General features: G+C 38.2%; 1 protein-coding gene across 3 annotated transcripts in view; it reads left to right on the plus strand.

The window, feature by feature from the left end:
* LOC132550244 (adenylate kinase isoenzyme 5-like) overlaps window positions 1-16,098 on the plus strand; it is a 79,575-nt gene that overhangs the window by 3,707 nt on the left and 59,770 nt on the right. For all 3 annotated transcript variants that reach the window (XM_060214286.1, XM_060214303.1, XM_060214295.1), the window contains exons 3-8: window positions 5,421-5,519; window positions 6,437-6,612; window positions 7,464-7,577; window positions 8,524-8,715; window positions 12,272-12,365; window positions 15,103-15,306. In XM_060214286.1, the coding sequence (XP_060070269.1) occupies window positions 5,421-5,519; window positions 6,437-6,612; window positions 7,464-7,577; window positions 8,524-8,715; window positions 12,272-12,365; window positions 15,103-15,306 (879 nt within the window). The remainder of the gene's footprint in view (window positions 1-5,420; window positions 5,520-6,436; window positions 6,613-7,463; window positions 7,578-8,523; window positions 8,716-12,271; window positions 12,366-15,102; window positions 15,307-16,098) is intronic.

The following is a 16,098-nucleotide window of genomic DNA, read 5'->3' on the forward strand; positions in this document are numbered from 1 at the left end:
TTTGTGTAATGGAGGAATTGAGTCCTTTGCTGCTTTCACCATGTTGTTGTGGCATGGGTTATGTGTCAGTACAAAAGGTATAGTGTTTACGTCTGACGGTGTGACTTCAATTTTTCTAAGTTCCTCTACCGGTACAGCGTCGGCGCGTTCAATGCTCCTCGTTATTAACTCGGATGGATAATGTTGTTTTATCAGAAACGTTTGAAGTTCATTCAGCCTCTGTTTGCATTTACCGCTGTCTATCACAATTGCACATACACACCTTGCTTAGCAGAACGGTATGTTTCTTTTTGTATGTGTTGGATGACAGGACCGGAAGTCTAGATACTGGTGTGTGTCTGTCGGCTTCTAGTAAATATCAGTTGTGATATACTTGCCAGACTTTTGTACAAAGACATCTAGGAATGGTAATTCCGAGTCGTTATATTCCATGGTAAACTGGATAGATGGGTTGATGCTGTTCAAGATGTTCTGGAATCTAGATAGATCATCTTTGGTCTTGGTCCATATGATCCAAGTACCTTTTCCAACATCTCCGTATATACTGACTGAATGATTCACTATAGCTTGTCCGCAAATTGTCATGTAACTGTTGTAACTGGGTGTACCCTTTCCAGAAGATGTCCGTTTCAAGTACAACATATATACATAGATATATATAGATAGTTGAAAAAAGTCAAATCAACACGACAAATGTATATATATCTATATACAGGTCAAGAGTACTTTTGGTTGGATGATGGAACAGGTACAGTTTGATGTGAAAACTACCTATGTGCTGTAACTTGCCACAATTGTCTTTATTTTCACTGACCTGTGTGTATATTGTACACCTTGGACTCTTACCGGATGAATTCCTAACATTAATCACAAACATTTTTGTGAATCACCTTTAGTCCTATAACAAATATGTTATCTATATTACAATACAGTAACATGATTGACATGGAAATATATGTTAAAGTTTGATGAAACAACTTTTAAGGCCACCTGAGACAAAGACTCATCGTGACCAGTTGCAGTCACTTTTCATCCAGCATCATATGCTGTGCATTGTCTGTCATGCATTTTTTCTAAATTCTTCTGAAAAACAAATCCCTGAACAAATATCAATGAGATATTGCAGAAACCTTCCGTGGCCAAAGGTTAACTAAAACAGGGGCTGGATGGGTGGGGCGTAGTTTGATTGAGTTTGCTTCCAAAAAATCTTCTTTTCAAGATCCATTTATGGTAGAATCAATACATGTCATGTATGGAAGGGTCTTATTAAACATACTTTGCCAAAATTATGAGTAAGATGACTGCGGGTCTCACATTTTTTTTTCTTGGGTAAGAGGTAAAATTTAGTTATTTATCAAAGAAAACATAAATTGAACATAATTTCTTGTAATCAAACATGGTTAGAATCCTTAACATGGGGTAGCTGTTAATGTTATGCATAGTTTACACAAGTTATCATACTTTGTTAACAAAATCATTTCTATGACAAATGTTGCAACAACAGCATCTATAGAACGCAGGGGACCATTAAGGACCTTGGGCCTCGTGTTTTAAAGCAAATATGAGCTGGTGAGGCCATTGACTATAGTACATCATGTATTATCAAGTGCATAGAGTTAACATCTGTTACGTTCATTTCAGGTCCATTGAATAAGTAACAGAGTATGTTGTTACAATAAGATACATATAACTGCACACATCGTCCATTAAAACCCAGAGAGAAAGTTGAAATAATTTTTTTTTTGTAAAATCCAATTTAATTAGAACCAGCGAGCATAATTTCCCCAAAGTTAGCTCAGGGGCTGATAGTGAGCATTTACTGAGCTTTATAGCTCTTGTATGATGTAGTTTATACAAATAAATTTAAACCACAAAGATTTATGAAAAATTTCACCTAGTATATTTTTACAACTCCTAAATGACCATCATCAGTTTGATGAATACCATAAACATGACACATGTTCTATATTGAGTCATACAGCTAGACACATCATTTACATCAAATTTATTGATGCATGAAATATGATTTAAAGTCCACCATCTTTTTCATAAATACTGCTTGAACATGTATTTTAAAATTGAAACCGTTCTGTGAATTGTAGTGTATTGATTATGTTAGATGGTGTCGTCATGGTAACGACTTGCTGATCGGTCCAAGTAATTACCAATAATTACATTTGTATGTAATTCACTCGAGCTAAACTCTCAGATATTTTCTAATGAATATTGTTCCATGTATTTTGCCATTATTACCCGATACAGGACGCTAATAAAGAACCAACAGCGGGAGCTTTAAGTTGTTAATGAGGTTTGAAATCAATACCAGAACACCATGGTGTTTGTTTGGATGTTACTTTGAGATTTACCTGAGCTAGCTATATATAGCACACTGCTGGGTGTTATTCTCTCACAAAGTAATCAGGTCAGTGTACATAGCATCCCTAACATTAACCATTTAGAGCTGCTCAGGAGTAAACCTCCATTACACAGTATATCACAAGGGTTCACTACACAATAGCCCTCTGGTGATGACCATCAGAGTTAACCTCCACTACACAATAGTCTTCTGGTGATGACCATCAGAGTTAACCTCCACTACACAATAGTCCTCTGGTGATGACCATCAGAGACCTCCACTACACAGTAGTCCTCTGGTGATGACCATCAGAATTAACCTCCACTACACAATAGTCCTCTGGTGAAGACCATCAGAATTAACCTCCACTACACAATAGTCCACTGGTGATGACCATCAGACTTAACCTCCACTACACAATAGTCCTCTGGTGAAGACCATCAGACTTAACCTCCACTACACAATAGTCCTCTGGTGAAGACCACCAGACTTAACCTCCACTACACAATAGTCCTCTGGTGAAGACCATCAGACTTAACCTCCACTACACAATAGTCCTCTGGTGATGACCATCAGAGTTAACCTCCACTACACAATAGTCCTCTGGTGATGACCATCAGAGTTAACCTCCACTACACAATAGTCCTCTGGTGATGACCATCAGAGTTAACCTCCACTACACAATAGTCCTCTGGTGATGACCATCAGACTTAACCTCCACTACACAATAGTCCTCTGGTGATGACCATCAGAGTTAACCTCCACTACACAATAGTCCACTGGTGATGACCATCAGACTTAACCTCCACTACACAATAGTCCTCTGGTGAAGACCATCAGACTTAACCTCCACTACACAATAGTCCTCTGGTGAAGACCATCAGAGATAACCTCCACTACACAATAGTCCTCTGGTGAAGACCATCAGAGTTAACCTCCACTACACAATAGTCCTCTGGTGATGACCATCAGAGACCTCCACTACACAATAGTCCTCTGGTGAAGACCATCAGACTTAACCTCCACTACACAATAGTCCTCTGGTGAAGACCATCAGACTTAACCTCCACTACACAATAGTCCTCTGGTGAAGACCATCAGAGACCTCCACTACACAATAGTCCTCTGGTGATGACCATCAGAATTAACCTCCACTACACAATAGTCCTCTGGTGATGACCATCAGACTTAACCTCCACTACACAATAGTCCTCTGGTGATGACCATCAGACTTAACCTCCACTACACAATAGTCCTCTGGTGAAGACCATCAGACTTAACCTCCACTACACAATAGTCCTCTGGTGATGACCATCAGACTTAACCTCCACTACACAATAGTCCTCTGGTGATGACCATCAGAATTAACCTCCACTACACAATAGTCCTCTGGTGATGACCATCAGAATTAACCTCCACTACACAATAGTCCTCTGGTGATGACCATCAGAATTAACCTCCACTACACAATAGTCCTCTGGTGATGACCATCAGACTTAACCTCCACTACACAATAGTCCTCTGGTGATGACCATCAGAGTTAACCTCCACTACACAATAGTCCTCTGGTGATGACCATCAGAGACCTCCACTACACAATAGTCCTCTGGTGATGACCATCAGACTTAACCTCCACTACACAATAGTCCTCTGGTGATGACCATCAGACTTAACCTCCACTACACAATAGTCCTCTGGTGATGACCATCAGACTTAACCTCCACTACACAATAGTCCTCTGGTGAAGACCATCAGAGTTAACCTCCACTACACAATAGTCCTCTGGTGAAGACCATCAGACTTAACCTCCACTACACAATAGTCCTCTGGTGATGACCATCAGACTTAACCTCCACTACACAATAGTCCTCTGGTGATGACCATCAGAGTTAACCTCCACTACACAATAGTCCTCTGGTGATGACCATCAGAGTTAACCTCCACTACACAATAGTCCTCTGGTGAAGACCATCAGAGACCTCCACTACACAATAGTCCTCTGGTGAAGACCATCAGAGTTAACCTCCACTACACAATAGTCCTCTGGTGAAGACCATCAGAGTTAACCTCCACTACACAATAGTCCTCTGGTGAAGACCACCAGACTTAACTTCCACTACACAGTAGTCCTCTGGTGAAGACCATCAGAGACCTCCACTACACAATAGTCCTCTGGTGAAGACCATCAGAGTTAACCTCCACTACACAATAGTCCTCTGGTGAAGACCATCAGAGACCTCCACTACACAATAGTCCTCTGGTGAAGACCATCAGACTTAACCTCCACTACACAATAGTCCTCTGGTGAAGACCATCAGACTTAACCTCCACTACACAATAGTCCTCTGGTGAAGACCATCAGAGTTAACCTCCACTACACAATAGTCCTCTGGTGAAGACCATCAGACTTAACCTCCACTACACAATAGTCCTCTGGTGAAGACCATCAGAGTTAACCTCCACTACACAATAGTCCTCTGGTGAAGACCATCAGACTTAACCTCCACTACACAATAGTCCTCTGGTGATGACCATCAGACTTAACCTCCACTACACAATAGTCCTCTGGTGATGACCATCAGAGTTAACCTCCACTACACAATAGTCCTCTGGTGATGACCATCAGAGTTAACCTCCACTACACAGTAGTCCTCTGGTGATGACCATCAGACTTAACCTCCACTACACAATAGTCCTCTGATGAAGACCATCAGAGTTAACCTCCACTACACAATAAGTTTCTGTTGAAGACCACCATTTTTTTACCTGTCTCTGAGGAAATTGTATTGATATTCTTTCAAGACTAATTATTGTCAGTAAAAATTTACAGGATTGATCAGTCATGTTATCTATGACTGATTACAAGAATGTTTTGTCATATTTAGTTAAAAAAAAGTCTCTGAAACTACACCCAAAATTTTATGGTTAATATACCATAAAAAATGTTTGTGACATTGTATACTATTAACTAAACATTCAAGGGGAGTAACTCTCTTCAGCCTGCATATTCACATACATTTTCAAATAACAATAATAGTGACGCAGAATTGTTTTCCTCTTACAGAGAAGCAGCAGAGTTTTGAGGAGAAGAAAGCATCACCCTTACCACCCATCACTAAGAATGTTGATGATGTGCCTGATGTTCCTATCACACTTATTATAGGTAGGTAATCTGTCAGTTGTGACAGGACTAGAACAAATACTTATCATCTCAAATATCAATAATGAGAATGTAAGTTTTAGTGTTAATCTTGTACTCCCTTAAAGTCCTGTAGAATCTGATAGTATAATATACCTTAAACCCGGTAATCAAACCTTCAATAATGATTACCTTAAGTCCTAATAGTCTCAGGGATGATATCTGTTATTGGTGGACATGATACCTGATAAATTACCTACATATGTGTCCACTTTGCCTCTACGAAGTACTAACAGCTTATTTGTCGATGAGACTGTAAATGATACTGGTCTACATGTATGGTGATGTCACCAGGCTTTTGTCAGTGTTCAATTTTTAGGCTGTTCCCATAACTGGCTTTACTCCATGGCTTGTAGCTTTTCTCACTTTAAAACCACATACCTATTCAATATTGTATTGAAGATAATGTAGAGATATATGATACAGTGTTTTCCTCTGGACTACCTTCCATGATAACCACTTGGTTTAATAATCAACTGACCAAGTAATAGCTGTCTAATTTGGATGATGCACTATATATCATTACTCCTTTGTTGATTCTCTGATACCCCTAGTTGTAACCCCTAATTACTGATACCCCTAGTTGTAACCCCTAATTACTGATACCCCTAGTTGTAATCCCTAATTACTGATACCCCTATTTGTATCCCCTAATTACTGATACCCCTAGTTGTAACCCCTAATTACTGATACCCCTAGTTGTTACCCCTAATTACTGATACCCCTAGTTGTAACCCCTAATTACTGATACCCCTAGTTGTAACCCCTAATTACTGATACCCCTAGTTGTAATCCCTAATTACTGATACCCCTATTTGTATCCCCTAAATACTGATACTCTTAGCAGAAACTTCTAATTAATGGCTTTTCTGTAATGACAGGTGGCCCAGGCAGTGGAAAACTCACTCAAGTTAAGTTGTTACAGCAGACATACCCAGGATGGGTACATCTGTCCATGGGAGACCTCCTGAGGGCACAGATCACTGAAAAGGGATCGGCAGAGGACAAGTGGGATATGATTGGAGATCTTGTCAATAGAGGAGAGATGGCTCCAGAGGTAAAGGGTTAGGGTGAAATTCATTACAATGTTAGACAATAGAGTCTCCTTACTCATCACACTTTTTAAAGGAAATCTTCAGTTGAAGGATTGCTTCTTTTTTATGATTCAAACAAATATTAGAAATAATAAAGAAAAAAAATGTGTTACCATGGTTCATGGATTGAAAGTTCAATAACTGCCTGTGTCATGATATAATCTTATGAAAATACAGAAAAACTCACTGATATGCCCATCCCAAACTTAAGCAAGACTATACCAGACAAATTTTTATGTATATGCTTCACACCTGACCTGATAATTAACACAGCAACTCCACAAGAATCTTGAGTGTGTCAGATTCAGCAGTGAAGTAAGGGTTAATTATCTTGACAGGTTTTAGTTGTCCTCAATAGTGTTAGAGATGATCTGGTATAATGTGGTACTTCTACTGAAAATAAAATGTAATTCAAGGGAGATAATTTACATAATTATTTGTACATATAACTCAAGGGAGATAATCTGTGTAAAGCTGCTGTTATTGATGATCAGTAGCTATAGCTCCAGAGAGGTAATCTGTGTTATTGATGACTCAGTAAGTGTTTTTCAAGAGAGATAATATATTTGATAACTAATGATGATCTGTTAAGCATGTAGTTTTAATGTTTATATATTTAACTCCAGGTTGGTTATGCGAAAAGAAAAGTGTTGTGTATTTAGTAATTAGCCGAGCTTCTGGTGACACAATGTTATATCTGATAGTGTACTTCCAAAGTTCAACACCATTTACTGACCATACTGTGTTGATGAGCTGGTAAATTAAGTATACTAAAGATCGGTATCAATAATTGTCTACATTTTAATGTTTACAGGAGATCACAGCAGACCTCCTCCTCACCAGCCTAAAGAGTCATCCCAAAGCCGAAGGTTTCATACTGGAGGGTTACCCCCGTACAATCAACCAGCTTAAGCAGTTTGACAAAATTGTAAATTTATTTTCCTTTTTATCCCAAACTTTTGATCTCACTGTTAACATATCTATAAATTTGTCAAGTATATATAATCATCAGTCTTTGGTCTTTGACGTGAGGTGTGTATAAATATATGATATAAATACACCAGTTTTAGATATTTTTCTTGTTCCTTGTAAAAGACCTTCATCGTCCATCGGCCAAGACACTTTACACTGTTGTTCCTGATTTTTGTTTGTAACTTTGTCTGTGTTTAATATTCTATGTTATGTAACTTTTGTAATATTTTGTGTCTTGATAAAGAAGCAGATTGCTGTTAAACTTTCCCTGTCTGTACAGTAGTTATCACTACATTGATCACATACTGATCAGTAAAGTATAAGTGCTTTCATTACAAATCTCCTGATGCTTTACAAATATGTGTAAATGATCAGAAGTGTTTTCATTTTAATTATTTTCCTATATATGAACTGGACAATGAGAATTTAAACTCGATCTCTGATATATTGTAAAGAATTTTGGACTTCATGACAAATTTAAATGTCAAGGTAGAAACAAGAAACACAAAGTTCATCAGAACATACATTCAGCCCGCTTTTATATGTCTTTATGTTAAGTATGTATGTTGTACAGGTGGGTCGTCTATCTATTGTGTTTCTGTATGTTAAGTATGTATGTTGTACAGGTGGGTCGTCTATCTATTGTGTTTCTGTATGTTAAGTATGTATGTTGTACAGGTGGGTCGTCTATCTATTGTGTTTCTATTGTGTTTCTATTGTGTATGTTAAGTATGTATGTTGTACAAGTGGGTTGTCTATCTATTGTGTTTCTGTATGTTAAGTATGTATGTTGTACAGGTAGGTCGTCTATCTATTGTGTTTCTGTATGTTAAGTATGTATGTTGTACAAGTGGGTTGTCTATCTATTGTGTTTCTGTATGTTAAGTATGTATGTTGTACAGGTGGGTCGGCTGGATATGTCCTTTATGTTGGACTGTGACGAACACTGCTGTACACAAAGGCTGCTACAGCGGGGCCAGAAGGAGGAGAGACTGCACGACAATATAAATGCGATACAGCGCCGTCTCACAGCATTCAAATGTAACACATTGCCTGCAGCCAAAGTTCTGGATGACAGAGGCAAACTCTTTGTGGTAAATAAAAACAAAAAGCATTGATGATTTCTCACATCGTAACCATTTAATGTTGATATATATTTGTAATTATTTAATGAAATTACTTACATTCTGGCGCCCCGTTATCTGTGTCGGTCATTGATTAGAGAATGGTCAATGTAAAGTTTTTGTCATGAATATTAAAGGGTTTTCTAGAGGCATCAGTATTTCCTTCAAATGTACTTGATCTATTCACATTTTATCTAGGTTTGGGTTGTGTAGAGGTGAGTTATGTACCTTTGCTGACTCAAGGTTTTGGTGTTGAGGTGAGTTATGTATCTTTGCTGACTCAAGGTTTGGGTGTTGAGGTGAGTTATGTATCTTTGCTGACTCAAGGTTTGGGTGTTGAGGTGAGTTATGTACCTTTGCTGGCTCAAGGTTTGGGTGTTGAGGTGAGTTATGTATCTTTGCTGGCTGAAGGTTTGGGTGTTGAGGTGAGTTATGTATCTTTGCTGACTCAAGGTTTGGGTGTTGAGGTGAGTTATGTATCTTTGCTGACTCAAGTTTTGGGTGTTGAGGTGAGTTATGTATCTTTGCTGGCTCAAGTTTTGGGGGTTGAGGAGAGTTATGTATCTTTGCTGACTCAAGTTTTGGGTGTTGAGGTGAGTTATGTATCTTTGCTGGCTCAAGTTTTGGGTGTTGAGGTGAGTTATGTATCTTTGCTGGCTCAAGTTTTGGGTGTTGAGGTGAGTTATGTATCTTTGCTGACTCAAGTTTTGGGTGTTGAGGTGAGTTATGTATCTTTGCTGACTCAAGTTTTGGGTGTTGAGGTGAGTTATGTATCTTTGCTGGCTCAAGTTTTGGGTGTTGAGGTGAGTTATGTATCTTTGATAACTCAAGGTTTGGGTGTTGAGGTGAGTTATGTATCTTTGCTGACTCAAGTTTTGGGTGTTGAGGTGAGTTATGTATCTTTGCTGGCTCAAGTTTTGGGTGTTGAGGTGAGTTATGTATCTTTGCTGACTCAAGTTTTGGGTGTTGAGGTGAGTTATGTATCTTTGCTGGCTCAAGTTTTGGGTGTTGAGGTGAGTTATGTATCTTTGCTGGCTCAAGTTTTGGGTGTTGAGGTGAGTTATGTATCTTTGCTGACTCAAGTTTTGGGTGTTGAGGTGAGTTATGTATCTTTGCTGACTCAAGTTTTGGGTGTTGAGGTGAGTTATGTATCTTTGCTGACTCAAGTTTTGGGTGTTGAGGTGAGTTATGTATCTTTGCTGACTCAAGTTTTGGGTGTTGAGGTGAGTTATGTATCTTTGCTGGCTCAAGTTTTGGGTGTTGAGGTGAGTTATGTATCTTTGATGACTCAAGGTTTGGGTGTTGAGGTGAGTTATGTATCTTTGCTGACTCAAGTTTTGGGTGTTGAGGTGAGTTATGTATCTTTGCTGACTCAAGTTTTGGGTGTTGAGGTGAGTTATGTATCTTTGCTGGCTCAAGTTTTGGGTGTTGAGGTGAGTTATGTATCTTTGCTGACTCAAGTTTTGGGTGTTGAGGTGAGTTATGTATCTTTGCTGACTCAAGTTTTGGGTGTTGAGGTGAGTTATGTATCTTTGCTGGCTCAAGTTTTGGGTGTTGAGGTGAGTTATGTATCTTTGCTGACTCAAGTTTTGGGTGTTGAGGTGAGTTATGTATCTTTGCTGACTCAAGTTTTGGGTGTTGAGGTGAGTTATGTATCTTTGCTGACTCAAGCTTTGGGTGTAGAGGTGAGTTATAAGTTGTTGCTGACTATGGATTTGGGTGTAGAGGTGAGTTATAAGTTGTTGCTGACTATGGATCTGGGTGTAGAGGTGAGTTATAAGTTGTTGCTGACTATGGATTTGGGTGTAGAGGTGAGTTATAAGTTGTTGCTGACTATGGATTTGGGTGTAGAGGTGAGTTATAAGTTGTTGCTGACTATGGATTTGGGTGTAGAGGTGAGTTATAAGTTGTTGCTGACTATGGATTTGGGTGTAGAGGTGAGTTATAAGTTGTTGCTGACTATGGATTTGGGTGTAGAGGTGAGTTATAAGTTGTTGCTGACTATGGATTTGGGTGGTGTAGAGGTGAGTTATAAGTTGTTGCTGACTATGGATTTGGGTGTTGAGGTGAGTTATAAGTTGTTACTGACTATGGATCTGGGTGTAGAGGTGAGTTATAAGTTGTTGCTGACTATGGATCTGGGTGTAGAGGTGAGTTATAAGTTGTTGCTGACTATGGATCTGGGTGTAGAGGTGAGTTATAAGTTGTTGCTGACTATGGATCTGGTTGTATAGGTAATTCTTTAGGTTTCTTTTGACCTTATGTCCATTTCCTGATATCCCTGTAAGATTTGATTGAAACATTAGATTTGTTTAGAATATTCAATAAGTTTGTATCAAATCTGATTTGATGTTATTCTAAAAAAAACAAAAAATGTTATACCAGCTTCACTTAAATAGTGTGTCATTTTGGGGCGAGTGTGTTTTGTTGATTTAAGTTTTTAACTACTTATCTCTGGGGAAGAACTTCAGTAACAAATCATCATCTTCATACAACCCTGATGGTTGTGAAGATGTAAAACCGAAAAACAAGAGAATATCACTATATTATCATTAACATGAAGAGTAACACATTCTATCAGTGTTTCAGACTTTAATACAAAAATGAGGGCCATTCAACTGTTATATTTAACAAGAAAAAACAGTGAACATATGTTTAGCATTGATTGACTTGCACTGATATAAGATTGCTTAGAAATCTTTGATATGTCCTTTCAGAAAGAAATCAATTAAATTTCTTGATTTTATGTGGATTCATAATTAAGGTATTTGAATAAAGCACACAAAAACTGGGTATGAGTCAATGCTTGAAAATCGGCCCATCCCCTATTTTTCTTATTTTCAGTACAAAGGCTCACAATGGGAATACGCCCACTTTTTAAATGTCCAATTAACCATGAAAAGGCGAGAATTAAGTTGTAAAAACAGCTTTTTCTTTAAACAAAAAAGAAAGAGAAAAATATGTTTTCTGATGAAAAATAATCTGCATTTGATCTTTGACTCAGACTAGAGTGACAGTGAGACGCCATGCTGTTAATTATAGATCTACCATTGGGGATTTTATAGAGCGACATTATGACTAACTATGTGGACACCAGACATAAACACACGGTGAGACACCATGCTGATAACTATAGATCTACCACTGGGGACTATGTGGACACCAGACATAAACACACGGTGAGACACCATGCTGATAACTATAGATCTACCACTGGGGACTATGTGGACACCAGACATAAACACACGGTGAGACACCATGCTGATAACTATAGATCTACCACTGGGGACTATGTGGACACCAGACATAAACACACGGTGAGACACCATGCTGATAACTATAGATCTACCACTGGGGACTATGTGGACACCAGACATAAACACACGGTGAGACACCATGCTGATAACTATAGATCTACCACTGGGGACTATGTGGACACCAGACATAAACACACATTACCAAGTAGAGAAATATATACACCAGGTAGTAAATATAGAAATGAAAAACCTTGTCTCTAATATTGTAGATAAATGGAGATAGAGACATCAAAGAGGTGGCATTTGAGCTGAAGCAATATTTCACAAGATCTATCTTTGGAGACAAAAATGGAAAGAAGCTGGGTGAGTCCATCAAATATATTTCAGAATTGTCATGATCAGAATCTGATCTTCAATTGGGGATGGTTTGTCTGAGTCATCAACTGGCAAGTATCAGAAAAGTCTGAGATACACCTGGTCTGTATAACTCAGGTCTGACTGAGATACACCTGGTCTGTATAACTGAGGTCTGACTGAGATACACCTGGTCTGTATAACTCAGGTCTGACTGAGATACACCTGGTCTGTATAACTCAGGTCTGACTGAGATACACCCGGTCTGTATAACTCAGGTCTGACTGAGATACACCTGGTCTGTATAACTCAGGTCTGACTGAGATGCACCTGGTCTGTATAACTCAGGTCTGACTGAGATACACCTGGTCTGTATAACTCAGGTCTGACTGAGATACACCTGGTCTGTATGACTGAGGTCTGACTGAGATACACCTGGTCTGTATGACTCAGGTCTGACTGAGATACACCTGGTCTGTATAACTCAGGTCTGACTGAGATACACCTGGTCTGTATAACTCAGGTCTGACTGAGATACACCTGGTCTGTATAACTGAGGTCTGACTGAGATACACCTGGTCTGTATAACTCAGGTCTGACTGAGATACACCTGGTCTGTATAACTGAGGTCTGACTGAGATACACCTGGTCTGTATAACTGAGGTCTGACTGAGATACACCTGGTCTGTATAACTGAGGTCTGACTGAGATACACCTGGTCTGTATAACTGAGGTCTGACTGAGGTCTGACTGAGATACACCTGGTCTGTATAACTCAGGTCTGACTGAGATACACCTGGTCTGTATAACTGAGGTCTGACTGAGATACACCTGGTCTGTATGACTCAGGTCTGGTGGTATGTATGGAATTAGTATTATGTAGAGAGCTACTTTAAAATGCTTAGAGTATAAGTGTAAAATCTGGCATGTGATTGTTACCATTAAGTTTGCTATGAGACATAATGTTGGACATGAAGTTAGACCTGAAAGCAGGGCAAGAACTAAGTGTGAGAAGACTTAGTCATGCTTCTAGACTGTTTTCCAATCCAGTTGATATATCTATCAATAGAATTTGTTTAAATAAAGTGTGAAACTCAATCTGAATGGTAAATGAAGAACTAAAGTGTGAAGTTATACCTTAAAGCTGACACTAACCTGAAGATTGAAACAAAAACTAAAGGACGAAAGACTTGTTTACTTGTGAGATCTTGCATGCTTTGTTTTAAATGAGTAAAACTTGTCATTCTTGCTTTTCAGGAACACCTACTAATTTTGTAAACAGCAGTATTTTAGAATATTCCTTTTCAGATATTTTCCTGCTTTGTAACGAGAAAACAGATATTATTTCATTTTTTTGCTTTTTGATGAATGTAAAGAGTTGTAGCTGTCTGAAGCTGGATTGTGAACAAGACAAGTAGAGAAATCTATTTTATTCTTCTATCATCTTGACATTTCATGGTTTATTGTAGATAAACCTGTTTTGTTCTAACATTGTAATTCTTAATGATTTATTGTAGATAAACCTTTTATTTATTCATCCTAATACTTCATGTCTTATTGTAAATAAACCTATCATTCTCACATCCTAATATTCATGTCGTACTGTAAATAAACCTATCATTCTATCATCCTAACATTCATGATTTGCTGTAGATAAATGTATTATTCTATCATCCTAACATTCATGATTTGCTGTAGATAAATGTATTATTCTATCATCCTAACATTCATGATTTGCTGTAGATAAATGTATTATTCTATCATCCTAACATTCATGATTTGCTGTAGATAAATGTATTATTCTATCATCCCAACACTTCAAAATTTACCTGATATGACTCATTAATTACTTTCTCAACACATTCTTTCCTCCAAACAGGTGTCCCTCCACCACAAATATATACTAATTAAGTCACACTGATTCCCTTTTTCGCGGCATAATGATGAACTCTGCCCGTGTTTTTGCGATTTCTATATGTGTAAGTGTCCCTGCCTACTCGCTAAAAGTTTTAGATTTAAAAGAAGCAATCAGTTTGGACAGAAGCTTTTCTGAAGGCTGTGGAAGATTCCAAGTTTTAAATGGACACAATTAGAGGTGTGTAAAAAAGTGTGAATTTTTATTTTAAAGTTTAATTATTTAAATTTAGCATGCTATGAAGGAATCGTAACTAACCACCTCTAGATAAAGTTCACGTAAACACCCTGATGTTGGACCATCCAGCTTCTCAGGAGTATAGATCTGTTCAAAATGGTCTTAACAGATTACACTCATATTTATATCAAAATGTTAATTTAAAGTGATTCATCTGAGTCAGTCAAAATCAGAGGGTCGATGTTACGCTTGACCACGGTAGATATTTCTAGCACACATGTCAATTTCTTTTACAAAGGGCATGGTAGAGTGTTTCTCATTGTAAAATTGGACCTAAATCTTTGTATTCAATAACTACAATCTAAAGGCAATCTGAGTTATACAGATCACATTTATACTTGTTGTATAAATGTGATCTACTACATTATACAGTTACTAAATAATTATAGATGTTACCCTAAACATTGAACTAGAGGATTCTATGTAAACACCTGTAATCACACTCTAACCTGTTTCACTACATTTGCCTGTCATTTTTCCTATCATTGGCTTTACTGTTTTTCATAACCAGATCCTCATTATACATCTATATGATTACGTCATTAATAGGAAGACATGAGTAGTTAATAAAATCAAGTTTTATTTCCTCTACAGAACCACCACGATCCAATATTCCTAATCCCCCTGAAGATGCAGTTCCCACAGCGGCCACTTACGAACGTCCATCTGAGGCTATAGAACGAACAAAATCACAGATGAAGGCCAGTATGATAGTTGTCAGAGATGCACCAGAAATAGTGATTAAAGATGAAGGAAGAAAGCCAGATTTACCCACCTGTCCCATCATAGTTCTCGCAGGTAATGAAGATATGATAATAATTACAGTAAGGAGGTTATTTAAACGGTTCCTGTCTGATCACAGTCATTACTGGTGATGAAGTTAAGGATTCCTGACTGATCATAGTCATTACTGGTGATGAAGTTAAGGATTCCTGTCTGATCACAGTCATTACTGGTGATGAAGTTAAGGATTCCTGTCTGATCATAGTCATTACTGGTGATGAAGTTAAGGATTCCTGTCTGATCACAGTCATTACTGGTGAGGAAGTTAAGGGTTCCTGTCTGATCACAGTCATTACTGGTGATGAAGTTAAGGATTCCTGTCTGATCACAGTCATTACTGGTGAGGAAGTTAAGGATTCCTGTCTGATCATAGTCATTACTGGTGAGGAAGTTAAGGATTCCTGACTGATCACAGTCATTACTGGTGAGGAAGTTAAGGATTCCTGTCTGATCACAGTCATTACTGGTGAGGAAGTTAAGGATTCCTGTCTGATCACAGTCATTACTGGTGATGAAGTGTAGGATTCCTGTCTGATCACAGTCATTACTGGTGATGAAGTTAAGGATTCCTGTCTGATCACAGTCATTACTGGTGATGAAGTTAAGGATTCCTGTCTGATCACAGTCATTACTGGTGAGGAAGTTAAGGATTCCTGTCTGATCATAGTCATTACTGGTGAGGAAGTTAAGGATTCCTGACTGATCACAGTCATTACTGGTGAGGAAGTTAAGGATTCCTGTCTGATCACAGTCATTACTGGTGAGGAAGTTAAGGATTCCTGTCTGATCATAGTCATTACTGGTGAT

This window comes from Ylistrum balloti, unplaced genomic scaffold, assembly GCF_031769215.1.
Source record: "Ylistrum balloti isolate Yb309-2 unplaced genomic scaffold, AGI_CSIRO_Ybal_v1 Utg369622, whole genome shotgun sequence".
Lineage (NCBI taxonomy): Eukaryota > Metazoa > Mollusca > Bivalvia > Pectinida > Pectinidae > Ylistrum > Ylistrum balloti.